A 26,068-nucleotide genomic window follows, 5' to 3' on the forward strand; every position below is an offset into this window, starting at 1 on the left:
AAGTTATAGAGGAGTCAGCTGCTGGCAAACTGATCCATCCTAAATCCAGGCTTAGTGTGAGCTGTGCTGGCCCCTCCAGCTCCCCCACTTTGGCTATGGGGTGAATCCTGCCCTGGAGCGATTCCCTTCCTGCCTTCCCCGTGTGGCTGTGGGAGCTCCCCTTCCCCAGCCCTCCTGGGCAGTTCCTGCTCAGTTCACAGGCTGAAAAACCACAAAACCTCTGATCTCAGCCCAAAAAGGTGGCTTGGAGCCCGAGGCCCTGCTGCTTCCCAAGCTCCCCCACCAGCAATCTGGCACGTGGAGATGGGGACGGCAGGAGGGAAGCCAGGAGCATGGGGAGGATGAGGAGTGCCACAAATAGCTGGGCTGAGCCACAGAACTGCCACAGAGCAGGGAAATGGGAGATCAACGCTCCGGATCTCTGGGAATGCTGGCAAGCTGGTTTAGAGGGAAAGCAGCCAAATGCCTGCTGGACCCTCAGCATCCCTTTCCCCCTGGAGAAGCCAAGAGAGTGAGAGGGTGAAGGGCCAGCAGTGGGGGAAAATGAGAGGATCCACCCTCTGAGCTGGGAACATCACACTGGGATGTGTCCTGTCCTTTTCCCCACCAGGGAGGACAGGCTCTTCTCCAGGGCTGCTCCAGCCAACACCACTACCACCTGGCCAAACACCAAGAAAAAGCCTCAGGAATGTCAATTCAACCCTGCCAACATGGAGACTGATTTCCATGTTCCCAATGTATGTGCTTCCATCTGTCTCCACAGAGGGAAGACGTCCTCCCTGGGGGCAGGGGTGCCTCCTGTGACCCTGGGAACAGAGGATGTTGGTGAGCTCCAGCACAATTTCCTGGTGACAGTGAAGGTGAGAAGGTTTTGGCGGCTGTGGAAGTGCTCCTGTTCTGACCTTGGTTTGGACTAAGTGAAAGTGCTCCAGGGCTGAGCATTGGCACCAGGATCTGGGAAAGAGGGACTGCCCCTGGCCGTGAGTGCAGGCTGCAGTGAGAGCAGCTCCAGGACAATCTCAGAGGGGCTTTGGGAGGGGGCAGCTGGTCCCCAGTCCCACAGTCCCGCACCAGGTACAGCCGGGGGCTGAGCACCCCCTGCCCCAGGGGGAAGAGCGCCTGCGTGTCCCTGGCAGCCTTTCCCCTTTATTAGTGTCCCCTTTAGAAGCCTTTCCCCTGGAATGCCACAGGGATGGCAGTGCTGAAGGAGATGGGAGAGGGTCCCCTGGGTGGGAGAGCATCTTCCCAGCACTGAGCATCCCTTCCCTCCCATGTCTGCCTGGCTCTGGCTGATGCTGCTGCCCGACGGCCAAGAGGCTGGGGAGGGAGGGAGGGAGGGAGGGAGGGAGGGAGGGAGGGAAGGAAGGAAGGAAGGAAGGAAGGAAGGAAGGAAGGAAGGAAGGAAGGAAGGAAGGAAGGAAGGAAGGAAGGAAGGAAGGAAGGAAGGAAGGAAGGAAGGAAGGAAGGAAGGAAGGAAGGAAGGAAGGAAGGAAGGAAGTCAGTCCCAAGGTCTCATGTCACCCTCACTGCCAGCCAAGGGTGTCAAGTGTCCCAGTGACTACGGGGTACCTGGGGCCACAGCCCCTCCAGGATCCCCCCAGTCACCCACAAGAGCTGGGAACTGAGGTGGCCACAGTAGCCAGGGATGGCTGCAGTGTCCCTGAGGTAACTGTGCTGTCCAGGGATACCCTTGGTGGCCCAGGTCTGGCCACCAAAAGTGGCCATGGTGTCCCGGTGTTGGCTGTGGTGTCCCAGGGGTGGCTGCAGTACCGAAAGCCAACCAGACTTCCAGGGGCTGGGTACTCTCAGGGGTGTCTGAGCTGTCCTGGCAGCAGCCACAATGCTCAAGGGACAGCTGGGATGTCCCAGGGTGGCTGTAGGAGGTGGGAACCTGTGCTGGGGAGGAACAGGAAAACCAAGGTCACAGGAACTGGGATCCCCTGGCTCTGCCGAAGCACTTTGGGATAGATGGAGGCCCCGAATGTCATCCCACCCTGTGTGGCACCCAGCCCATGTCCCCTGGCCCAGCCAGCTCATCGTCAGCCCTGGCTCAGGATCTAGCACTCCATCCCTGCAGGTGCTCAGTTCTCGTGTGCCATCCCATGCCAACAGCTGCACTGGGATGTCACCAGCCGTGCCACCAGGGCCCTCCATAGACACCGTGTCCCCAGGGACACCATACACACCCCGTACCCCTCCCATACACACAGGGGGCTCAGGGCTCTGCTCTGGGGGATTCTGTGGGGTGGTTGCCCCATAGTCTCCTTGCCCAGGCATCCCAGGATGGCCACCAGGAGGGTTCATTGTCCCCTCGGCCCCACCGCCCCAGGAACAGTCCCAGGGGTCAGCCCCGAGGCCAGAGGCCACCACCAGCACACTCTGGGCAAAGGACTGTCCTCATGTGTCACCGTGCCCCACCTGGCACTGTGTCCCTACTGTCATCTTGCCCATACATGTCACCTCACCCTCCCTATGTCACCGTGTCCCTGTGGGTTACCCCAGGTGACATGTCACACTGTCCTCACCCATCACACCGTCCCTGCTCCTGCCATGTCCCCTCTGTCTCTTTGCCATGTCTCATGCCCTCCCTGAACATCCTCCTGTTCCTGTGTGTCACCCACATGCGTGGATCCTTCCCTGGGAAAGGGCAGGCGAGGAAAGGTGGCCCTAGCAGTGACCCCTTCACAGCCTCTATTGTCCCCCCATCCCATTCTCTACCTCCTCCATCACTCCCTTCATCCCTCTCCACCATCCCTCCATCCCTCCTCCACCCTCCTGTACTGTCCCCTCTATTTGTCACCCTCCCCATCGCCTCCATCCATCCGTCCATCCCTCTGCATCATCCCTGTCATCCTCCCTCCATCCCTCCTTCCATCCACGCTGCCTCCCCCCTCCCACCCTGCCTCCCCTGAAGCTTCCACCCCCTCCATCCCCCTCCACCCTCCCCGTCACCTTCTCCATCCTCCACTTGCCCCCTCCATTGTCCCTCCATCTCCCCTCCATCCCCCCTCCATCCCTGCTGCACCTCCCTCCCACTCTCCTCCCTCACACCCTCCTTTGTCCCCTTGTCCCCCGTCCATGGCCGGGGCTGTGCCTTTGGGGAGGGGACTGTCCCCTCTGGGAGCTCCTCCTGGAGCCAGAGGACCGGGATAGCGCCAGGCAGGCCTGTGGATGGCAGCAAATACCCTAATTAATTGATAATGGGATAATCTCTGGTGCCGGGGAAGGAACGGGTGGCTGCTCACACTCGATTAACCACAAGAATGTTTAATCTCCCCTCGCAGCCCCGTGAGGCGCTGGGATTATTCCCACTGGGCTGGGCAGGGATGCAGCAGCCTCGCCTGGCCGTGAGGGGACACAGAGCCTGGGACTGCCCAGGGACCCCCAAACACCACAGGGTGACCCTGCCCCAGCCCCACAGCATGGGGTGGGATGGGATGGGATGGGATGGGATGGGATGGGATGGGATGGGATGGGATGGGATGGGATGGGATGGGATGGGGGGTTATCCCTGTGCTGCCTGCCAGGTCTGAGGAAAGAGTGAGCATCCCCTGCTTCTCCTGCCCTGCATCCCGATCCCACATCCCTGCACCCTGCTTCCCACATCCCAGTCCTGCATCCCTCATCCTCAGTCCTTCATCTGGAATCCTTCATCCTGCATTCCAATGCAGCATCCCAGCCCCGAATCTCAGCCCTGCATTCCAGTGCCGCATGCCAGCACTGGACCCCAGTACTGCATCCTTCATCCCACATCCCAGTCCTGCATTCCAGTGCAGCATCGCAGTCCTACATTCCAACCCTTTGTCCTACATCCCAATCGTGTATCCTCCATCCCCCATCCCAGCCCTGCATCCTGCATCCCATTCCTGCATTTGTGGTCCCATACCCCAATCCTGCATTCTGTATCCCCTCTCCTATTCCCGCCTCGCAGCCCTGCCCGGCATTCCTCCATCCTCCATCCTAATCCCGCATTCCAACGCCGCGTCCTTCAGCCCGCATCCCGATCCCACATGCCGGTTCTGCATTCCACCGCAGCATCCCGGTCCTGCATCCTTCCTCCCCCGCCCCCGAGCCCTGGCTCGGCACAAAGGCCGCACTACAGCTCCCGGCGTGCCCGAGGGGGGGCCCGGCGGCGCTCCCGCCCGCGGCTGCGTGTGCGCGGCTGCGGGAGCGCGCTCGGGGGGCGCGGGCGCGGGCGGGAGCGCGCACCAATCGCGGCGCGGCCGCGCCCCGGCCCGGCCCGCCCCGCCCGCCCCATCCCCGCACCGGGCGGGGCGCAGCGGCCGCGCTGCCATGAGCCAGCGCCCGGCGGGGCCGCCCCGCCGCGCCCCGGCCGCCCGCGCCCCCCGCCCCGGCCCCGCCCGCTCCGCCCCGGCCCCGGCCCCGGCCCCGGCCTCGGCCCCGGGGATGCCGCGGGGGCGGCGCGGCTGAGCCCCCCAGCCCCGCTGCGCCGCCGGCCCCGCCCGCCGCCGCCATGGCCGGTAAGCCCCGCAGCGGCTGCGAGGCGCTCCGGGTGGTGGCCCGGTGCCGGCCCATGAGCCGGCGGGAGGAGGCGGCGGGATACGAGCGCGTCCTGGAGCTGGACGTGAAGCTGGGCCAGGTGAGCATCCGCAACCCCCGCGCCGCTCCCGGGGAGCTGCCCAAGACCTTCACCTTCGACGCCGTGTACGACGCCAGCTCCAAGCAGGCCGACCTCTACGATGAGACGGTGCGGCCGCTCATCGACTCGGTGCTGCAGGGCTTCAACGGCACCGTCTTCGCCTACGGCCAGACCGGCACGGGCAAGACCTACACCATGCAGGGCGCCTGGGCGGAGCCGGAGAAGCGCGGCATCATCCCCAGCGCCTTCGAGCACATCTTCACCCACATCTCCCGCTCCCAGAACCAGCAGTACCTGGTGAGGGCCTCCTACCTGGAGATCTACCAGGAGGAGATCAGGGACCTCCTCGCCAAGGACCAGAGCAAGAAGCTGGAGCTGAAGGAGAACCCCGAGACCGGGGTGTACATCAAGGACCTCTCCTCCTTCGTGACCAAGAACGTCAAGGAGATCGAGCACGTGATGAACCTGGGCAGCCAGACGCGCTCCGTGGGCAGCACCAACATGAACGAGCACAGCTCGCGCTCCCACGCCATCTTCCTGATCACCATCGAGTGCAGCGAGACGGGCCCGGACGGCGAGGAGCACATCCGCGTGGGCAAGCTCAACCTCGTGGACCTGGCCGGCAGCGAGCGCCAGAACAAAATGGGGGCCCAGGGAGAGCGCCCCAAGGAAGCCTCCAAGATCAACCTCTCCCTCTCGGCCCTGGGCAACGTCATCTCGGCGCTGGTGGACGGCCGGAGCACGCACATCCCCTACCGGGACTCCAAGCTCACCCGCCTGCTGCAGGACTCCCTCGGCGGCAACGCCAAGACAATCATGGTGGCCACCTTGGGCCCGGCCTCCCACAGCTACGACGAGAGCCTCTCCACCCTGAGGTTCGCCAACAGGGCCAAGAACATCAAGAACAAGCCCCGGGTGAACGAGGACCCCAAGGACACGTTGCTGCGGGAGTTTCAGGAGGAGATCGTCCGGCTGAAAGCCCAGCTGGAGAAACGCGGCATGCTGGGGAAGAAGAGGAGGAGGAGCAGCAGGAGGAAGAAAGCCGTGGATGGAGAGGGCACCGTGGACAATGAAGGGGAGGATGACAATGAGGACGGCCTGGAGAAGAACATGGAGAATTACTTGAAGGAGCAGAAGGAGAGGCTGGAAGAGGAGAAAGCCGCTATCCAGGATGACCACAGCCTGGTGAGTGAGGAGAAGCAGAAGCTGCTCCAGGAGAAGGAGAAGATGATAGAGGACCTGCGGAAGGAGCAGGAGGCCACGGAGCTGCTGGCCATCAAGTACAAGGTGCGTGTTGCCACACGTGGTCACAACCGGGGCCGGGGGCAGCCGCGTCCCCAGCCCCTGGCGTGCAGCGGGAATGGATCCCGAGCACGGATCCTGGGGACCTTCCCAAGCAGGGTGTCCCCAAGGGCAGCCCCGGGCTCTGGTGTGGGGCTGGGGTGGCCCTCAGACACGGGCCCGTGTGGGGACACTGCGTGGGGACCTGTGTGGGAGCCGCAGGGGCTGGGAGGGAAGGGCCGTGAGGGGCTGGGTCACCGGTGGCACGAGTGTGCCGTGCTCAGCTCTCGTCCCCTTCGGCACAACAAAGCAGCCTGTGTGGGAACGGGGAGCGACGAGAGTGATGCTGCACATTCGTCCCTGGTGGCCTCGGGAGTGAGCCCAGGGCTGGGGCTGGGGACACGGTGCACCTGCCCCCGGCTCCCAGTGGGCTCTGTGGGGACAGGCAGGGCCTGGCAGGGACCCCCCATCCCCCTGCCCACCCCAAATCCTTCCCTGGCACACCCCAAACCAGAGCAGGGTGCACGGGGGCACCACCGCTGGCTCAGGGATGCTCCGGGATGTGGTGCTGAGGGTGAGAGGGGCCACGGCAGCCTCAGCTGTGCTGGGGGGTCTGGGGCTGCACCTCCTCCTGCCCCACTGAGCTGGGGGATCCTCACCCCTCCCCTCTGCCCGTGGTGGCCACGGGGACGGGACCCCTCCTCGGCAGGGGGGGACACGCCCGGGGTGCCATGGCTGGGCGGGGGGCTGGACCCCCTTGCACGGCCAGGGTCGTGTTTGTTGCAGCCCCAGGGACACGTGGCCGTGCCCAGGGCTGTGTGATCATGCCCAGGGCAGCGTGGCCGTGCCTGGGTGCCTGCACAGAGGCCGTGGCATCCCACTGGGCCGTGCCACCCGGGCCAGAGGCGTGGGCTGCTGGCTGGCACGGCGCGTGTCCCGTGCTGGGTGTCCCGTGCTGGGTGTCCTGGCAGGGCAGGCTGCCTGGCACGGGGGCTCTGCAGCCATGCCCCCACGGTGCAGGTTGTGGGGTGCCGGCTGGGCCGGCAGCTGTCCGGCACTGTCTCTCCCTGTCTGGCACAGCAGGGTTGGCTCGGGGCCCACTGTGTGTCCTGGAACTGCTGAGTAACAAGGCAGGGCCGGAGGCGAGGTGACACCATGTCCCTTTGGGTGGCCTTTGGAGCTGCTGCGCACACAGGCACCCTCTGGCTCTGGGGGTACAGCACGGTGACAGCAGAGAGGTGTCACCTCAGCGAGCAGAAATGCCGGAGGGGCGCAGCCTGCTGCGACACTCACCCCAGTGGGCACTGCCCACGGGACGCTGCGGGGACGCTGGGTGGCCTCACGGTGCTCACGGGCAGCTTTGCCACTCCGGGGGGCCAGGCGAGGAGCAAAGGCAGCTGAGGTGACAGGGGGACAACGGCGTGCCGCGCTGCACCCCATCTTGCTGTCACACTCGTGGGTGTGGGCTCTGCCACGCAGCTGGGACGTGTGGGACGACGAGCTCGGAGAGGTGGGGTCAGCCTGCCCCAGCAGATGTGCTCCTGGACGCCCAGATGTGCTCCTGGACGCCCAGATGTGCTCCTGGACGCCCAGATGTGCTCCTGGACGCCCAGATGTGCGCCCAGGCAGAGGGGCTGTGCCAAGGGGAGCTGGGGCTGGACTGTGGGTGCTCCCAGTGCCGTGCCAGGGGCCGAGGTCAGCGGGAGGGAAAGTGCTGGGAAGTTCTTTGGGTGCCGGAAATGAGTTCCTGGGAGAGGCTTAGCGCTAAAGGAGATTGGGAGTCTCTTCCTTAGAGGGAATAAATGCCCTGGCAGGGAGAAAACGGCGGCGCTGAGAAACCTCTTCGTCTGCAGGGGGGGGCTCTGTGGGAGGGGGTGGCAGCGGGGCCGTCGTCACAGCACCTCCCCAGGGGACACTCAGCCTCAAGGGGAGCAGGTGGCACCAAGATCTGGGTTTGGAGGAGAAGGGCCGAGGGGCCTGTGGCACCCCAGTGCCCCCAGCACTGGCAGGGGATGGCACAGGATGGGGTGGGGGTCTGAGCCCCCAGCAGGACATCCAGCCCTGGGACACCCATCCGGAGGGATCCCCGGGGTCAGGGGGGCTGGGCGGGGCACCCACGGGGGGCCGTGTCCCCACAACACTGAGTGTGGGGCTGCGGGGGTCTCACTGGGTGGGAAAGGTGGGAAGGCACAGTTGTGGGGTTCCCCCAGACCCCACAGTGTGCCCCCTGCAGCCAGAAGGGGAAAAATGGGGGGAGAATCGTGGCAATAGAGCCTTGCCCCAAGCAGCTGTCAGTGGGGACGGGGGACAGAGGTTTGCCACAGCCCCCCACCCTGCCCGGGGACATGTGACAGCAGCGCCGTGGCCACTGTGTGTGCCCCCCCCAGTGCTGGCAGTGCCCTTGGCGTGGCCTGGTGGCCCCCCTGCCCCTCAGGGCCACCACCGTGGGGTGGAGCAGGGACAGAGGGACCTCAGGGGCAGATGCCCAGGGGGTGAGGGGGGCAGAGGGGACATTTCCGAGGTGGTGGCCGAGCTGTCCCTGCGTCTGGGAGATGGATTTGGTGTCCCGGGGACATCTGGCCCTGCTGAGGCCCCTGAGGTGCAGCTGTGGTGGGCGCAGGGTGTGCCCTGCTCACCCCCCATGGACACCCTGACACGGGAGCAGGGCTGCAGGGCACAGACACGCACACGGTGTGCAAATACACACACACAAACACACACACAGTGTGCAAATGCACACACAGAGTGTGCAAATACACACACATACACAAACACACACACAGTGTGCAAATACACAGAGTGTGCAAATACACACACACATATACACAAACACACACACAGCGTGCAAATACACACAGTGTGCAAATACACACATGGTGTGAAAATACAGTGTGCAAATACACACACATACAAACACAGTGTGCACATACACACAGTGTGCAAATACACACATACAAACACAGTGTGCACATATACACAGTGTGCAAATACACACAAACACAGTGTGCACATGCACACAGTGTGCAAATACACACATATACACACACAGTGTGCACATACACACAGTGTGCAAATACACGCAGAGTGTGCAAATACACACACATATACAAACACACACAGTGTGCACATATGCACAGCGTGCAAATATGCACAGCGTGCAAATACACACATACACAAACACAGTGTGCACATACACACAGTGCGCAAATACACACACGGTGTGAAAATACACACAGTGTGCAAATACACACACATACAAACACACAGTGTGCACATACAGTGTGCAAATACACACAGAGTGTGCAAATACACATGGTGTGCAAATACACACGCATACACACACAGTGTGCACATATACACAGTGGGCAGATACACACACATACAGTGTGTGCACACAGTCTGCGCTCACAAACACACAGTATGTACACATGCACAGTGCACACGCAGTGTGCACACACAGTGTACACACACACAGTGCACACACACACAGTGCACACACACACACAGTGTGCTCACCGTCTCACACGTGTGCACAGACACCCGGTGTTCCTACACATATCCATGTGGTGTGACCGTGTTCAGCCTGGCACAGGATGTGCTCCCTGTGTGTGTGTGTGTGTGCGCACATCCTGCACACCTGTGTGTCTGTTTGTGTGTGCACAGCCCCTGTGTATTTGTGTAAGCACAGCCTCTGTGTGTGTGTGTTTGCGTGTTTGTGGATTTCTGTGTGCACAGCCCGTGTGTGTTTGTGTGTGTATTTATTTGTGTGTTTGACTTCCTGTGTGCACAGCCCCTGTGCATGTGTGTTTGTGTGCATTTGTGTTTGTGTGTGTGTTTATCTGTGTGCGTGTGCATTTCTGTGCGCACAGCCCATGTGTATTTGTGTGTGTGTGTGTATTTATTTGTGTGTTTGTGTGTGTATTTGTGTTTGTGCGTGTCTGTGTGCACAGCCCCTGTGTGTATGTTTGTGTGTGTTTATCTGTGTGTTTGTGCATTTGTGTGCACATCTCTGTGTGTGTGCATTTCTGTGTGCACAGCCCGTGTGTTTGTGTGTGTGTTCATTTCTGTGTTCACATTTCTCTGTGCGTGTGTGGTTTTATTTGTGTGTTTGTGCATTTCTCTGTGCACATTTCTGTGTGTGCACAGCCCTGTGTGTGTTTGTGTGTGTGTATCCGTGTGTTTGTGCATTTCTGGGTGTGCACCGCCCCTGTGTGTGTTTGTGTGTGTGTTTGTGTGTGTGTATCCGTGTGTTTGTGCATTTCTGTGCGCGCACAGCCCCTGTGTGTGTTTGTGTGTGTGTGTTTGTGTGTGTGTTTGTGTGTGTGTATCCGTGTGTTTGTGCATTTCTGTGCGCGCACAGCCCCTGTGTGTGTTTGTGTGTGTGTGTTTGTGTGTGTGTTTGTGTGTGTGTTTGTGTGTGTGTATCCGTGTGTTTGTGCATTTCTGTGCGCGCACAGCCCCTGTGTGTGTTTGTGTTTGTGTGTGTGTGTGTTTGTGTGTGTGTGTTTGTGTGTGTGTTTGTGTGTGTGTGTTTGTGTGTGTGTTTGTGTGTGTGTATCCGTGCGTTTGTGCATTTCTGTGCGCGCACAGCCCCTGCGGGGGCGGGGGCCGGGCTGCAGCTGTTGCCCATCCCCGGGATCGCAGCTGTGCGGAAGGAAGCGCGCCCGGAGCAGCCCGGGCTGGGAGCCAGCGGCCCCCTGGAGGGGACAGGGGACACCAGGGGACACGTCACCCACAGCCCCGTGGTGCTGAACCAGCCCCGGGCTGCCGGCTGTCCGTGGGGTGATGGAATTGTGGGAAAAGCCCTTCAAGGATCACCGAGCCCAGCCGTCCCCAGCACGGCCACCTCTGACCCCTGTCACATCCACAGGGCTTTTCAACCCCTCCAGGGATGGGGACCCCAAACCTCCCTGGGCAGGACAGCCCTTTCCAGGAAGGAATTGTTCCCAATATCCAGTCTAGTCGTGCGGGGCTCCGGCACATGAGCACTGAACTCTTCCACCTCCCAGAGAGCAGGGGTGGGGACAGGGGGTCAGGGGTGGGGACAGGGGGTCAGGGATGGGGACAGGGTCAGGGATGGGGACAGGGTCAGAGATGGGGACAGGGGGTCAGAGATGGGGACAGGGCTCAGGAATGGGGACAGGGGGTCAGGGGTGGGGACAGGGCTCAGGGGTGGGGACAGGGCTCAGGAATGGGGACAGGGGGTCAGGGGTGGGGACAGGGGGTCAGGGGTGGGGACAGGGCTCAGGAATGGGGACAGGGGGTCAGGGGTGGGGACAGGGGGTCAGGGATGGGGACGGGGGTCAGGAATGGGGACAGGGTCAGGGATGGGGACAGGGTCAGAGATGGGGACAGGGCTCAGGGATGGGGACAGGTGGTCAGGGGTGGGGACAGGGCTCACAGGTGGGGACAGGGCTCAGGGGTGGGGACAGGGCTCAGGGATGGGGTCAGGGGGTCAGGGGTGGGGTCAGGGGGTCAGGGGTGGGGACAGGGGGTCAGGGATGGGGACAGGGGGTCAGGGGTGGGGACAGGGGGTCAGGGATGGGGACAGGGCTCAGGGATGGGGACAGGGGGTCAGAGATGGGGACAGGGCTCAGGGGTGGGGACAGGGGGTCAGGGATGGGGACAGGGGGTCAGGGGTGGGGACAGGGGTCAGGAATGGGGACAGGGGGTCAGAGATGGGGACAGGGCTCAGGGGTGGGGACAGGGGGTCAGGAGTGGGGACAGGGGGTCAGAGATGGGGACAGGGCTCAGGGGTGGGGACAGGGCTCAGGAATGGGGACAGGGGGTCAGGGATGGGGACAGGGCTCAGGGATGGGGACAGGGGGTCAGAGATGGGGACAGGGCTCGGGTGGGGACAGGGGGTCAGGGATGGGGACAGGGGCTCAGGGGTGGGGACAGGGGGTCAGGGGTGGGGACAGGGGGTCAGGGATGGGGACAGGGCTCAGGGGTGGGGACAGGGGGTCAGGGGTGGGGACAGGGGCTCAGGGGTGGGGACAGGGGTCAGGGATGGGGACAGGGTCAGAGATGGGGACAGGGGTCAGGAATGGGGACAGGGGCTCAGGGGTGGGGAACAGGGCTCAGGGGTGGGGACAGGGGGTCGGGTGGGGACAGGGGGTCAGGGGTGGGGACAGGGGGTCAGGGGTGGGGACAGGGGGTCAGGGGTGGGGACAGGGCTCAGGGGTGGGGACAGGGGGTCAGGGGTGGGGACAGGGCTCAGGGGTGGGGACAGGGCTCAGGAATGGGGACAGGGGGTCAGGGGTGGGGACAGGGGCTCAGGGGTGGGGACAGGGGGTCAGGGGTGGGGACAGGGGGTCAGGGATGGGGACAGGGCTCAGGGGTGGGGACAGGGGGTCAGGGGTGGGGACAGGGGCTCAGGGGTGGGGACAGGGCTCAGGGGTGGGGACAGGGGGTCAGGGGTGGGGACAGGGGTCAGGGATGGGGACAGGGTCAGAGATGGGGACAGGGGTCAGGAATGGGGACAGGGGCTCAGGGGTGGGGAACAGGGCTCAGGGGTGGGGACAGGGGGTCGGGTGGGGACAGGGGGTCAGGGGTGGGGACAGGGGGTCAGGGGTGGGGACAGGGGGTCAGGGGTGGGGACAGGGCTCAGGGGTGGGGACAGGGGGTCAGGGGTGGGGACAGGGCTCAGGGGTGGGGACAGGGCTCAGGGATGGGGACAGGGGGTCAGGGGTGGGGACAGGGCTCAGGGGTGGGGACAGGGCTCAGGGATGGGGACAGGGGGTCAGGGGTGGGGACAGGGCTCAGGGGTGGGGACAGGGGGTCAGGGGTGGGGACAGCGCTCAGGGGTGGGGACAGCACCCAGTGAGGCTGGCGTGGGCCCACGCCCGTGGCTGGCATTGGGGCGCCCTGCCCTGACCCCCCCCCGTGCCCTCCAGGCCATGGAGAGCAAGCTGCTCATCGGGGGCAGGACCATCGTGGACCACACCAACGAGCAGCAGAAGATGCTGGAGCTGAGGCGGCAGGAGATCGCCGAGCAGGTACCAGGGGGGTGACAGGGAGGTGACAGCGCTGTCCCAAGGCCTGTCCCCGCGCCCGACCCCACCTCCAACCGTGTCCCCGCGCCACAGAAACGCCGGGAGCGCGAGATGCAGCAGGAGATGCTGCTGAGGGACGAGGAGACCATGGAGCTGCGGGAGACCTACACGTCCCTGCAGCAGGAGGTGGAGATCAAAACCAAGAAGCTCAAGAAGGTGAGGGCCCGGCAGGTGGGGACAGGGACGGGGATGTCCCTGCCCAGGGCGCCCCGGGCGCAGGGCTGAGGCGCTGCTCCCCTCTCCCAGCTCTATGCCAAGCTCCAGGCCGTGAAGGCCGAGATCCAGGACCAGCACGACGAGTACATCCGTGTGCGCCAGGACCTGGAGGAGGCCCAGAACGAGCAGACGCGCGAGCTGAAGCTCAAGTAGGTGTTTTGGGAGGTGCTTGGGGGGGTTCCCCTGGGCCCGGGGGGGCCCTGAAGAAATGGGGGTGCAGAGCAGAGGTGGGGTGCTCAGAGCAGGGTTGGGGTGTTCTGAGCAGGACTGGGGGGCTCGGAGCAGGGCTGGGGGGCTCAGAGCAGGACTCGGGGGCTCAGAGCTGTATTGGGGTGCTCAGGGCAGGGTTGGGGTGCTCAGGGCAGGGTTGGGGGGCTCAGAGCAGGGGTGAGGGTCTCAGTGCAGGGTTGGGGAGTTCAGGGCAGGATTGGGGGTCTCAGAGCAGGGTGGGGGGCACAGAGCAGGACTCGGGGGTCTCAGAGCAGGGCTGGAGTGCTCAGAGCAAGATTGGGGTGCTCAGAGTCGGGTTGGGGGGCTCAGAGCCGGGTTGGGGGGCTCAGAGTCGGGTTGGGGGGCTCAGAGCCAGGTTGGGGAGCTCAGAGCAGGGGTGAGGGGCTCAGAGCCAGGTTGGGGGGCTCAGAGTCGGGTTGGGGGGCTCAGAGCAGGGGTGAGGGGCTCAGAGTCGGGTTGGGGGGCTCAGAGCCAGGTTGGGGAGCTCAGAGCAGGGGTGAGGGGCTCAGAGTCGGGTTGGGGGGCTCAGAGCCAGGCTGGGGGGCTCAGAGTCGGGTTGGGGGGCTCAGAGTCAGGTTGGGGGGCTCAGAGCAGGGGTGAGGGGCTCAGAGTCGGGTTGGGGGGCTCAGAGCCAGGCTGGGGGGCTCAGAGTCGGGTTGGGGGGCTCAGAGTCAGGTTGGGGGGCTCAGAGCAGGGTTGGGGGCTCAGAGCCAGGTTGGGGGGCTCAGAGTCGGGTTGGGGGGCTCAGAGTCGGGTTGGGGGCTCAGAGCAGGGTTGGGGGCTCAGAGCCAGGTTGGGGGGCTCAGAGCAGGGGTGAGGGGCTCAGAGCCAGGTTGGGGGGCTCAGAGTTGGGTTGGGGGGCTCAGAGCCAGGCTGGGGGGCTCAGAGCAGGGCTGGGGTGTTCGAGAAGGGCTCAGGGGCTCAGAGCGGGTGCAGAAGTGGAGGGATTGACCCCCCCCAGAGACAAGGGACAGCCCAGCCCTGCCCAGCTGTGGGTGGTGGCACAAGGTGTGGCCGCCGGGAGCTGTGGAGAAGGCGGAAAACCAGGAAATGTTCCAGCAGAACCCCTGGCAGTGGCCGAAGGTGGTGGGTGGCAAGTTGGTGACCTGCTCTGGCCCCCAGGGCGCCCTCAGAGGGACGGCAGCTCTGGGGGACTCGGGGTGACCCCAGCTCCCCGGAGCTCCCTGGGCAGAGTTTTCCCTCCGGGAGCCCCCCACAGCTGCAGCTGCTGCTCCTCTGCCCCCCGGGGGGGGTTTGTTCTCACTCCAAACACTCTTTCCGTGTCAGCCCTGCAGCATTTTCGGGGTGAAACAGTTTCCCTACAAACAGAATTCCACCTCCAGCTTTGCCCCCTCTCTCCTCTGCCACGGTTCCGCCTGCAAGCCGCGGCTCCCTGGTGCAACTCGTTGCCTCCAAGCAGTTTTTGACATCTGCCCCAAAAAACACGGGAGAAAAGGTTCCCTCTGGGGTGCGCTTGGCCCCTTCTTGAGCTTTCCTTGGTTTTGCGGTCGGGCAGTGGGAAGCAGACGTGGGAGGGAGGGAGTCCCGGTGCTGCCTGGAGCTCCCCGGGGTCTGGGCTCCTCTCCTGCCTCTCCCCTCTCTGTGGCTGCAGCTTCAACCTCTGCACTTCCATCACAATTCATCCTCTGGACGTCTCCTCTTCCCGCCTTTCCTGTCTCCTGTCGCACTAACCCCTTCCTCTCCCGCCCCGTCCCTCAGGTACCTGATCATCGAGAACTTCATCCCTCCCGAGGAGAAGAACAAGATCATGAACCGCCTGTACTTCGACAGCGACGAGGACCAGTGGAAATTCCAGCCGCTGGTTCCCGCCGGAGGGTGCGTCCCTGTGTCCCTGTCCCCAGGGTACAGTCCCTGTCCCCATCCCCATCCCTGTGTCCCCATCCCTGTGTCCCCATCCCTGTGTCCCCATCCCTGTCCCTGTGTCCCTGTCCCTGTGTCCCTGTCCCTGTGTCCCCGTCCCTGTCCCTGTGTCCCCGTCCCTGTCCCTGTGTCCCCATCCCTGTCCCTGTGTCCCTGTCCCTGTGTCCCTGTCCCTGTGTCCCTGTCCCTGTGTCCCCATCCCTGTGTCCCCATCCCTGTCCCTGTGTCCCTGTCCCTGTGTCCCCATCCCTGTCCCTGTGTCCCCATCCCTGTCCCTGTGTCCCCATCCCTGTGTCCCCATCCCTGTGTCCCCATCCCTGTCCCTGTGTCCCCATCCCTGTCCCTGTGTCCCCATCCCCGTCCCTGTGTCCCTGTCCCTGTGTCCCTGTCCCTGTGTCCCTGTCCCTGTGTCCCCATCCCTGTCCCTGTGTCCCTGTCCCTGTGTCCCCGTCCCTGTGTTCCCATCCCTGTCCCTGTGTCCCCATCCCCGTCCCTGTGTCCCCATCCCTGTGTCCCTGTCCCTGTGTCCCTATCCCTGTCCCTGTGTCCCTGTCCCTGTGTCCCCATTCCTGTGTCCCCATCCCTGTCCCTGTGTCCCCATCCCTGTCCCTGTGTCCCTGTCCCTGTGTCCCCATCCCTGTGTCCCCATCCCTGTCCCTGTGTCCCCATCCCTGTGTCCCCATCCCTGTGTCCCCATCCCTGTGTCCCCATCCCTGTCCCTGTGTCCCCATCCCTGTGTCCCCATCCCTGTGTCCCCATCCCTGTCCCTGTGTCCCTGTCCCTGTCCCTGTGTCCCCATCTCTGTCCCTGTGTCCCTGTCCCTGTGTCCCCATCCCTGTGTCCCCATCCCTGTCCCTGTGTCCCCATCCCTGTGTCCCCATCCCTGTGTCCCCATCCCTGTCCCTGTGTCCCCATCCCTGTGTCCCCATCCCTGTCCCTGTGTCCCCATCCCCGTCCCTGTGTCCCCATCCCTGTCCCTGTGTCCCTGTCCCTGTGTCCCCATCCCTGTCCCTGTGTCCCTGTCCCTGTGTCCCCGTCCCTGTCCCTGTGTCCCCGTCCCTGTCCCTGTGTCCCTGTCCCTGTGTCCCCGTCCCTGTCCCTGTGTCCCCATCCCCGTCCCTGTGTCCCCATCCCTGTCCCTGTGTCCCTGTCCCTGTGTCCCCATCCCTGTCCCTGTGTCCCCATCCCCGTCCCTGTGTCCCCATCTCTGTCCCTGTGTCCCTGTCCCTGTGTCCCCATCTCTGTCCCTGTGTCCCTGTCCCTGTGTCCCCATCCCTGTCCCTGTGTCCCCATCCCCGTCCCTGTGTCCCCATCCCTGTCCCTGTGTCCCTGTCCCTGTGTCCCCATCCCTGTCCCTGTGTCCCTGTCCCTGTGTCCCCGTCCCTGTCCCTGTGTCCCCGTCCCTGTCCCTGTGTCCCCATCCCCGTCCCTGTGTCCCCATCCCTGTCCCTGTGTCCCTGTCCCTGTGTCCCCGTCCCTGTCCCTGTGTCCCCATCCCCGTCCCTGTGTCCCCATCTCTGTCCCTGTGTCCCTGTCCCTGTGTCCCCATCTCTGTCCCTGTGTCCCTGTCCCTGTGTCCCCATCCCTGTGTCCCCATCCCTGTCCCTGTGTCCCCATCCCTGTCCCTGTGTCCCCATCTCTGTCCCTGTGTCCCTGTCCCTGTGTCCCCATCTCTGTCCCTGTGTCCCTGTCCCTGTGTCCCCGTCCCTGTGTCCCCATCCCCGTCCCTGTGTCCCCATCCCCGTCCCTGCCAATGCACGCGGATGGCCCCGGGGCTGGAGTGACCAGGGGCTGGTGCCCGTGGGTGGGAATCCCTCCAGGCCCATCCCACGGGCAGGGCCGCCCTTCCCTCGCTGGCGCAGCTCCCCGGGTGGCCCGGGCACGGCTCCCGGTGACGTTCGCGCTCCGTGTGCCCCAGGAACAGCTCCCAGATGAAGAGACGCCCCACATCGGCCGTGGGCTACAAGAGGCCCATCAGCCAGTACGCCCGGGTGGCCATGGCCAGGAGAGCCCACCCCCGCTTCCGGGTACGGCACGGGACGCTGCGCTGGGCTGGGGTAAACGGGGGGATGGATGGATGGATCCGTGGATGGATGGATCTGTGGGTGGATATGGATGGATGGATGGATGATGAATGGATGGACATGGAGGGATGGACATGGATGAATGGATGTGGATGGATGGATGGATGGATGGATGAATGGACATGGAGGGATGGAATGGATCCATGGATAGATGGGAGTGTGTGAATGGGTGGATGGATGGATCCGTGGATGGATGTGTGGGTGGAGGTGGATGGAGGGATGGATGGATGGACATGGATGGATGTGGATGGAAGGACATGGATGGATGGAAGGATGGATGTAGATGGATGGATGGATGGATGGATGGATGGACATGAATGGATGGATGGACATGGAGGGATGGATGGATGTGAATGGAAGGACATGGATGGATGGAAGGATGGATGTAGATGGATGTGGATGGATGGACATGGATGGATGTGGATGGATGTAGGGATGGATGGACATGGATGGAGGTGTATGAATATGCGGACGGAGATATGTGAATGCGTGGATGGATGGATGGATGGATGGATGGATGGATGGATGGAGGTTCATGGAGAGCTAGAGGTGGATGGATGAAGGCAGGTAGTGAGTGGATGGGTGGAGGGGTGGGTAACACTGGGAGAGAAGACGGAGCAAAGCTCACGAGGATCTGGGATACGCCAATTCAAGCTCCCAGCTTTATCCTCATGGCTCCAGTCCTGGAGCTCCTGCCATTGGACAGGACAGGGCTGCTCAGCCCTGGGAGAGGCTGGGAGGGCCGCAGCAGAGCCTCGAGCCCACAGCCCAGCGTGGCCGTGCCGGGGCAGGATCCCACTGGGTGCCGGCAGCGTGCGTTACCGGAGCTCTCCGCGCTCTGACCCGCACGTTGGCTGTCCCTGCGCAGGCTGAGAACATCATGTTCCTGGAGCTGGACCTGTCCCCCCCGGCCATCTTTGAGTTCGAGCGCAGCAGGGACGCGGCGGAGCAGGACCCGCGGGCGCTGCACCTGGAGCGCCTGATGCGCCTGGACAGTCTCCTGGAGCGGCCGGCGGCCTCCCGCCTGCGCAAGTCCCGCTCCTGGTGGGTGATGCAGCCGGGAACCAGGAGGGAGCGGGGGGAAAGGTGTTGGAGGAGTTGACAGATGGGTCCTTTCTGTGGTGTGGGGTCAGGTGTGTCCACAGGTAGCCCCACCCCGCAGCCAGGGGTGTCCGAGGGCAGCCCCCGGAGCCAGCTGGCCCTGTGAAACCAGCCAGCAAGGCCAGGCTGGACATTGGGGCTTGGAGGTGTCCCTGCCCGTGGCACTGGATGACCTTTAAAGTCCCTTGCAGCCCAAACCAGTCTGTGCTTCCCCCATCCTATGAAACACAGCGCTTGGGAGGGCTGCTTCCTGATTTCATTTCCAGGAAAGCGTCTGGGAGTCAGGGTCAGGAAGCAGAGACTCGGAATGAGGAGTAGCAGGTTCTGAGGGGGTCCAGCACTTCCCAGGACGGTTTAGGATAATGGTGAGATGGCTCCTCAGGAGTGTTTTGGAAAAGCAAAAGGTTTTAACTAATGATAAAATAACAAATGATACAAGAACAAAACAAAAGCCGTGCCCAGATGTAGGAAAGCCCCTCACACCTGGCTAAGACACCCCAACGAGCACCTGAGCACCTCTGTGCTCCTTCTTAAGTACTTAATGTTTTAGGAGGGCTTTTGGCTTGCTGCCCAATAGAAGCCAGCTCCGTTCCTGAGGAGCAGCTCTAGAAGGTCCAACAGGTGCTCCTGTCCTGGCCCTGAGCCGGTCACGGTGTGAAGATCACAGAAGATTCCAGTCCAGTTTCCTTTTCAGTTCAGAAGTAAAGCAAAGCTCTTTTCCTTAGATATAGAATCACTTGCTTGGGTGGGGGAAATGCACTGCAGCACGTGGGGACACGGCCAGGACCTTCTGTGGGGACACACTGAGGGCTTGGGACGGGGGGGAGTCACAGCACAAGGACCTGGAGCCAGGCTGGGAGAGTTGGGGGTGCTCACCTGGACAGGAGAAGGATCCAGGGAGAGCTCAGAGCCCCTGGCAGGGCCTAAAGGGGCTCCAGGAGAGCTGCAGAGGGACTGGGGACAAGGGATGGAGGGCCAGGACACAGGGAATGGCTTTAAGATGGAAAAGGGGAGATTTAGATGGGATTTTGGGCAGGAATTGTTCCCTGGCAGGGTGGGCAGGCCCTGGCACAGCTGTGGCTGCCCCTGGATCCCTGGCAGTGCCCAAGGCCAGGGTGGACATTGGGGACAGTGGCAGGTGTCCCTGCCGCGGCAGGGGTGGCACTGGACGGGCTGTACGGTCTCCCCAACCCAAACCATTCCATGATTCCACGATACTCCTCCATCCCGGACCCAAGGTGTCCTCCCACCCAGCACCCTTTGGGTGCTGCCTGCACAGAGATGACCAGGAGAGGGGCTGGATTTTGGGATGGGGGGTGTGAAGGGCAGCAGAGCCAGAGTGTCCCCGTGTGTGTCCCCAGGTGCCAGACGCCGCGGTCGCTGCCCTCCTCCACCACCCACGTGTCGCTGGCCTCCAGCTCGCCGTGCGCCGCCCCGCTGCCGGCCCAGGAGTGACGGCCCCGGCCCGGACTGAGCCCCCGAGGGCCGAGGGAGGCCTCGCCCGGCGGCTCGTCCTTGTCCTCAGCTACTTCGTGTGTGTTTGTGCGAGAGACGAACGGCCCCGGGCCAGGGCGGCTGCCCCTCCCTCCCTCCTTCCCTCCCTCCCTCCCTCCTCCCTTCCCTCCGCCCCTCCGATCCGGATCTGTCACTTTATTTATTTAACCTATTTATTTATGGAGCGGGTGAGGATTTGCGCTCGGACTGATGGACACCCAGGGGCCGGCGGTGGCACCGCCCCGGCTCTGCCCGGCTCCCTGCAGTGCCTGGCACGGGGCTGGGCACGGGGACGCTGCTCCATCCAGGCACGGATCCCTCTCCAGGGGCTTTGGCAGAAGCTGAGGCTGCCCCGGCCCCTGGGCTTTGCTGGAGGCCGGGGAGTTTGGAGATTTCTGCACGGATTGGGAGGCTCCGTGGCGGTGGCAGCGCCTTGGCAGAGTCCCCCAGCGGGACTCCCCGGCCTGCACCAACGCCGGGGGCAGCGGGGACACCTCAGTGACTGCGGGCACGGCTGTCGCTGCTGGAGCACCAGCTCCATCCGCAGGGGTTTGCAGAGTCACCGGAACGAGTCACCAAAGCCCGGGGCTTTCTCTGGAGTCAGCCCCGCTGGATTCCCAACGCCTGGCTCGCTCCCACCCCGGGGTGTGCAGCTCCTGGCAAGAGCAAGAGGCGGAAATCTCCAGCCCCTTCCAGCTCCCCTGCGAGCTCAGCGCTCGGAGAGGCTCCATCCTGCAGCTGAAGGCACCAGAGAAATGTGGGGCAAGGAGGTGACACCCAGGCCACCGGTGGCATCGCTGTCCCCTGGGCGATGGCACAGACGGAGGTCACCTCTGTCACCTCCTGCTTGGGACAGACTTCCTGGCGGGGTGTGGAGTGGTGATGGGGGAGAGGGGGAAGCCACGAGGGCTCTGGGGGTTGGATCGTGCCCCAGGTGCAGGGACGGCGCTCGGTGTTCCTGCAGGACGCGGCTTTGGCGTGGAGGGAGGGTGGTGAAGTGCCAGGCCAGCAGCTGCGGTGTCGCCGGGATGGTGGAGGTGGGGACATCCCTGGGTTTGGTGGCATCCCTGTGGATGAGGGAGTGACCCCTGGCTCTCCTGGGAGCTGATGGGTCAGCAAAGGGCCGGACGGGGAGGGCAGCTCGGAGAGGATTGCAGGTAGGGGATGTCCTCTGGCACCAAAGAGAATTCCTTCACGGGATGGGTGAGGTTGGGAGGGACCCTGGAGCTCACCCCGTCCGTCCCCTGGAGCGCGTTGACTCAGGGTTGTGTCCAGGTGGGTTTGGAGTGTCCCCAGGGAAGGGCGCTCGGGGACCGTTCTGGGCGGGCTGATCTTTGCCGTTTGACTGGTCCCTGCTGCCCCCAGGACGGGGCTGAGGGAGGGCAAGGCAGCGGCGTGGGATGGGAATGTGCAGAGGGAACCAGGGGCTGTGCCGAGCCCAGAGCCAGGCAGGTGTCCCATCCACACCTGGCTGTGCCGGGCCGTCCTCTGCCCTTCCTCTGTCCCTGCCACGGGATCTTCTCCCCTTCCCACCCAACGCTGAGCCCTCCATCACTGCCCTCTGCCCCCTTCCCTTTCCCGTCTATGCCCCGCGGCACCCCCTGTCCCTCCGAGGTCCTCGTCCCCTTCTCCCCCGGCCCAGCACCTGCCTCGGGGACACCTTGGGGAGCTGTGGCTCGCTCTAGGACTGAGCTCCCTCCCTGTGCAGCAGGCTGGGCTCAGCCTGGGCAGGAGGGAGCGGGGGAAGGTGTTTGAGGGGTGACAGGGGGGTCCCCTCGGTGGTGTGGGCTCAGGTGTGTCCACAGGTGCCCCCCACAGCCAGGGGTGTCCGAGGGCAGCCCCCGGAGCCAGCTGGCCGGGTGAAACCAGGCTGGGCAGGGCTTGGAGCAGCCTGGGACGGGGGAAGGTGTCCCTGCCCGTGGCTCTGTGAGGTCCCTTCAGCCCAAACCAGTCTGTGCTTCCCCGATCCTATGAAACACAGCGCTTGGGAGAGCTGCTTCCTGATTTCATTTCCAGGAGAACATCTGGGAGTCAGGGTCAGGAAGCACAGGCTCAGAATCAGGAGAAGCCTGGAGGGACCTGCAGGAGTAGAATTTCCTCCCTCCCTCGTTTTCCAGCAGTCCCGGTTCCCCCTCAGTGGATCAGCGGCTCCTGGAGCCCCGAAGGGATGAACCAGAGACCATCCCTGGCCTGTGCTCACACCCGGGCAGTGGGAAACAGCCCAGGAGCTGAGGGAGCGCTCCTCGCCCGGCCTGCCCCGGGCCACGGAGCATCCCGGGACGGGTGCCTGTCCCCAGGGAGGGTGGCTGTCCCCAGGGAAGGTGCCTGTCCCCTGGGAGGGGTGGCTGTCCCTAAGAAGGGTGGCTGTCCCTAAGAGGGGTGGCTGTCCCCAGGGAGGGTTGGCTGTCCCCAGGGAAGGTGGCTGTCCCCAGGGAAGGTGGCTGTCCCCAGGGAAGGGTGGCTGTCCCTAAGAAGGGTGGCTGTCCCCAGGGAAGGGTGGCTGTCCCCAGAGATGGGTGGCTGTCCCCAGAGATGGGTGGCTGTCCCCCAGGCCACTTTCCCCCGCGCCCAGCTCGGGCAGCGCCGCGCTCACGGTGGATCCTGGGATCCCGCCGAGCTCCGGGGGCTGCGGGAGCGGCGCGGGGCAGGGCGGGGATGGGACGGGGCACCTGCAGCAGCCCCGGGCCGCTCGTCCCTCCCTCCCTCCGCCTCCGAGGGCCTTTCCCCGCGCGGAGCGGAGCGCTGGGGCTGTGGCCGGTGTCCGTGTCCCCTTTTGTTGTTGTTGAACTGTTTCTTTTTGGGGGGTTCAGGTTTGGCCGGTTTTGTTTTTTCCGCGGGGAGGGGGGTGCGGGTCTGTTGCGGGTTCATGGACAAGGCGAGGGCCTCGATTAGGACCAAATTTTTTTCGTGCCTGTTGCTCTGGTGATTTATTTAGAAATCAAAACAAGTTTTCCTGTCTTGGTGGCCCATCCTCGTCACTCTATACATAGGAATATACAGGACATCTTATAAATATATATATATTATACATAGTGTCCGGAGAGAGGCCGTTCCCGGCGGGACGGACGCTCCTCACGGTGCTGTAATGTAGCTTCGAGCCCAGGGAGCGCCAGCGCCCTCCAGGATCACGGCGACGACACAAATAAAGGAATGAGCATCACCGCGCGGGCTCCGCAGCCTCCTTAGCCCGGCCCGCAGCCAGGGTTCCTTCCCAGAAAATCCTGGGATTGGGGCACGGCTTTGTGTTCGCGGAGGGACGGAGCGCGGGGACGCGGCCAGCGGGAAAGGGCGCGGGGCAGTCGGGGCATCGCACGGACACTGCGGGTGGGGAGGGAAAAGGGGAGGTGGGAAATGGGGAGCTGGGAATGGGAAAAGGGGGAGACGGAAAATGGGAAAGGGGGAGGTGGAAAAGGGAAAAGGGGGAGGTGGAAAAGGGAAAGGAGAGATGGAAAAGGGAAAAGGGGGAGGTGGAAAAGGAAAAGGGAGCAGGAAAAGGGAAAGGGGAGCTGGAAAAGGGAAAGGGGAGATGGAAAAGGGAAAAGGGGGAGATGGAAAAGAGAAAAGGGGGAGCTGGAAAAGGGGAGGTGGAAAAGGGAAAAGGGGAGGTGGAAATGGGAAAAGGGGGAGCTGGAAAAGGGGAGGTGGAAAAGGGAAAGGGGAGTGGGAAAAGGGAAAAGGGGAGGTGGAAAAGGGAAAAGGGGAGGTGGAAATGGGAAAAGGGGGAGCTGGAAAAGGGGAGGTGGAAAAGGGAAAAGGGGAGGTGGAAAGGGAAAAGGGGGAGGTGGAAAAGGAAAAGGGGGAGCTGGAAAAGGGGGAGCTGGAAAAGGGAAAGGAGAGCTGGAAAAGGGAGCAGGAAAAAGGAAAAGGGGAGCTGGAAAAGGAAAAGGGAGCAGGAAAAGGGGGAGCTGGCCCGGAACCGCCCCAGCGGGGGAGAGCAGCTCTTGCACAGGGAGGAGAGAAGAGCCCGGGGGTAAAAGCAGGAATGAAATCCAACAGGGACATCCACAGCCCACAGGGAACGCAAGGAAGGAGCAGGGACGTCCAGGCGGGTCCAAGCTGGAACGGGAGCTGCTGTGGCCTCAGGAGCTGCAGTTTGGGGCGGGGAAGGGCCAGGTCGCCTCCCAAGGGCTTCAGGATGTTTCCCTTCCATTGCAAATGGGGAAATTCCCTGGCCCGGGCATTGGAGCAGCTCCAAGAAAACATTACAAAGGCATAGAAAGGCTTGGGAGGGACCTTAAATCCCATCCCACGGCAGGGCCACCTCCCACTGTCCCAGGCTGCTCCGAGCCCCAGTGTCCAGCCTGGCCCTGGGATCCAGGGGCAGCCACGGCTGCTCTGGGAATTCCAGCCCAGCCCCTGCCCACCCTCCCAGGGAACAATTCCTGCCCCCTAATCCCAGCCAGCCCTGGCAGGTGAATTCCCAGCTCTGTCCACAGCGGAGGGAGTTAAAAGCCCTGTGGATGTGGCACTTGGGGACAGTTCTGGGGGACTGGTTGGGCTCAGGGGTCCCCCAGGGCTTTTCCAACCCAAACTGGATTGGAATTTGGAATCTGTGATTCCAGGCAGGCAGAGATTCGTTCTGTCTCAGACATCGTGGAAAAGGTCACTTGTGATCAGGTGAGTCACAGCAAATGCCACTGACAAGGGACTGAGGCTGAAGTCAGGAAAGATTAAAGGTTCTCTCAGAGATTCGGGTGTCCCCAAATCAGCCAGGTCAGGTTTTATCCGTGCAGTTTTTGGAGTTTGGTGAAGTGGCCTCGGAGCTGCCGGTGAGGGCTTTGGGATCTCACAGAGGAAAGGCTGAGTGTCCAAACAGGAACAGGAGCAGCTTTAAAATGGGGAAAGGGCAGCTTGGGTGAGGGGTTCTCTCCTCAGTTTAACTTAAATTTCCTGAAGGGACTGAATGGGATCAACAAAATCCATCTGAAAACCCTGCCAGGGGAACACGTGAAGGTGACAAATGCCACCAGAGCAGCTTCATGCTCTGCAGGAATGAGTCCCTGCAGGTGTGAGGGGCACAAGCTGGGATGGAGTGAGGGATTTTGGGGAACCCTCCCTGAGGAGAGGCCCAAGTGGAGTCAACAGTGGGAGTTTCCCAAGAGAAACAGCTCCCAGGGAGGCAGAGACCAATCGGGATTTGTCTCTGTGGGGTTTCCTGCTTTCCAGCCAGGGATGGGACCTTTTGTGGTGGGTTTGTAAAAATCAACAGGAATGATGTGAAAACATGAGGGAAACGGGGTGATTTCCACCTGGGAACACCGTGGGGAGCAGCAGTCATGGTCTGCCAGGAGCAGAAATGCAGCTGCAAGAGGAAAGGATCATCCCATTGCTGCTGCCAGGAGCAGAGAGGACAGGAATTCCTGGTCCTGGAACACAGCAGGGAATATTCCGGGATAACATCACTGGGGTGACATTGGGACATCCCTCCCAGTCCTTCTGGAGCGACAGCCTGTGGGCACGAGGCCCCTGAGGGACAGGGACACAGCAGAGTGTGGCCACAGCAGGAGCTGTGTGCAGCCAAAGGACTCCGGGGATCAGGCACTGACAGCCAGGAAAGGATTTCCCCACCCCAAAGGCGTTCTGAAATGGAGCTTTGGCCAAGTTCAGGCACATCCCCTGGGGATCCAGGGTGAGCTGGGGCAGGTAACAGTGCTCCAATCCAAAAATCTCCACTCAGGTTCTGCAATATGTGCTCCAATCCAACAATTCCCATCCAAATTCTGCAATATCTGCTCCAATCCAAAAATCTCCACTCAAATTCTGCAATATCTGCTCCAATCCAACAATTCCCATTCAAATTCTGCAAGATCTGCTCCAATCCAACAATCCAACAATTCAAATTCTGCAAGATCTGCTCCAATCCAAAATTCCCACTCAAATTTTGCAACATCTGCTCCAATCCAACAATTCAAATTCTGCAAGATCTGCTCCAATCCCACAATTTGCAGGGTTATGTCCCACCTGCTGACAGCTCAGAATAAATTGTAGCTTTTATTGAAATCTAGAAAATTTAGGACAAATTCACTACGACAATTTTTGTTTCTTTCTCAGGACAACTCACAGTAGCTTTTTCTGCCATTGATATAAAATTTATGCCTGAGGTTGCCCAGGAAAGCTGTGCCTGG

At 62.5% G+C, this 26,068-nt stretch overlaps 1 protein-coding gene across 1 annotated transcript; it reads left to right on the forward strand.

Moving 5' to 3' along the window:
- The first annotated feature begins 4,459 nt into the window (after positions 1–4,459).
- Positions 4,460–21,935, forward strand: KIF3C (kinesin family member 3C). The gene is made up of 8 exons (XM_066180188.1): positions 4,460–5,887; positions 12,778–12,879; positions 12,970–13,092; positions 13,183–13,301; positions 15,103–15,219; positions 17,183–17,291; positions 18,217–18,392; positions 19,811–21,935. Exons 1-8 carry the CDS (start codon positions 4,475–4,477, stop codon positions 19,902–19,904), a joined length of 2,253 nt encoding a protein of 750 aa, XP_066036285.1. The 5' UTR covers positions 4,460–4,474; the 3' UTR covers positions 19,905–21,935.
- Positions 21,936–26,068: the final 4,133 nt, after the last annotated feature.

The sequence above is a fragment of the Chamaea fasciata genome, unplaced genomic scaffold, assembly GCF_029207755.1.
Source record: "Chamaea fasciata isolate MVZ Bird 193981 ecotype frontalis unplaced genomic scaffold, bChaFas1.0.hap1 SCAF_3, whole genome shotgun sequence".
Classification (NCBI taxonomy): domain Eukaryota; kingdom Metazoa; phylum Chordata; class Aves; order Passeriformes; family Sylviidae; genus Chamaea; species Chamaea fasciata.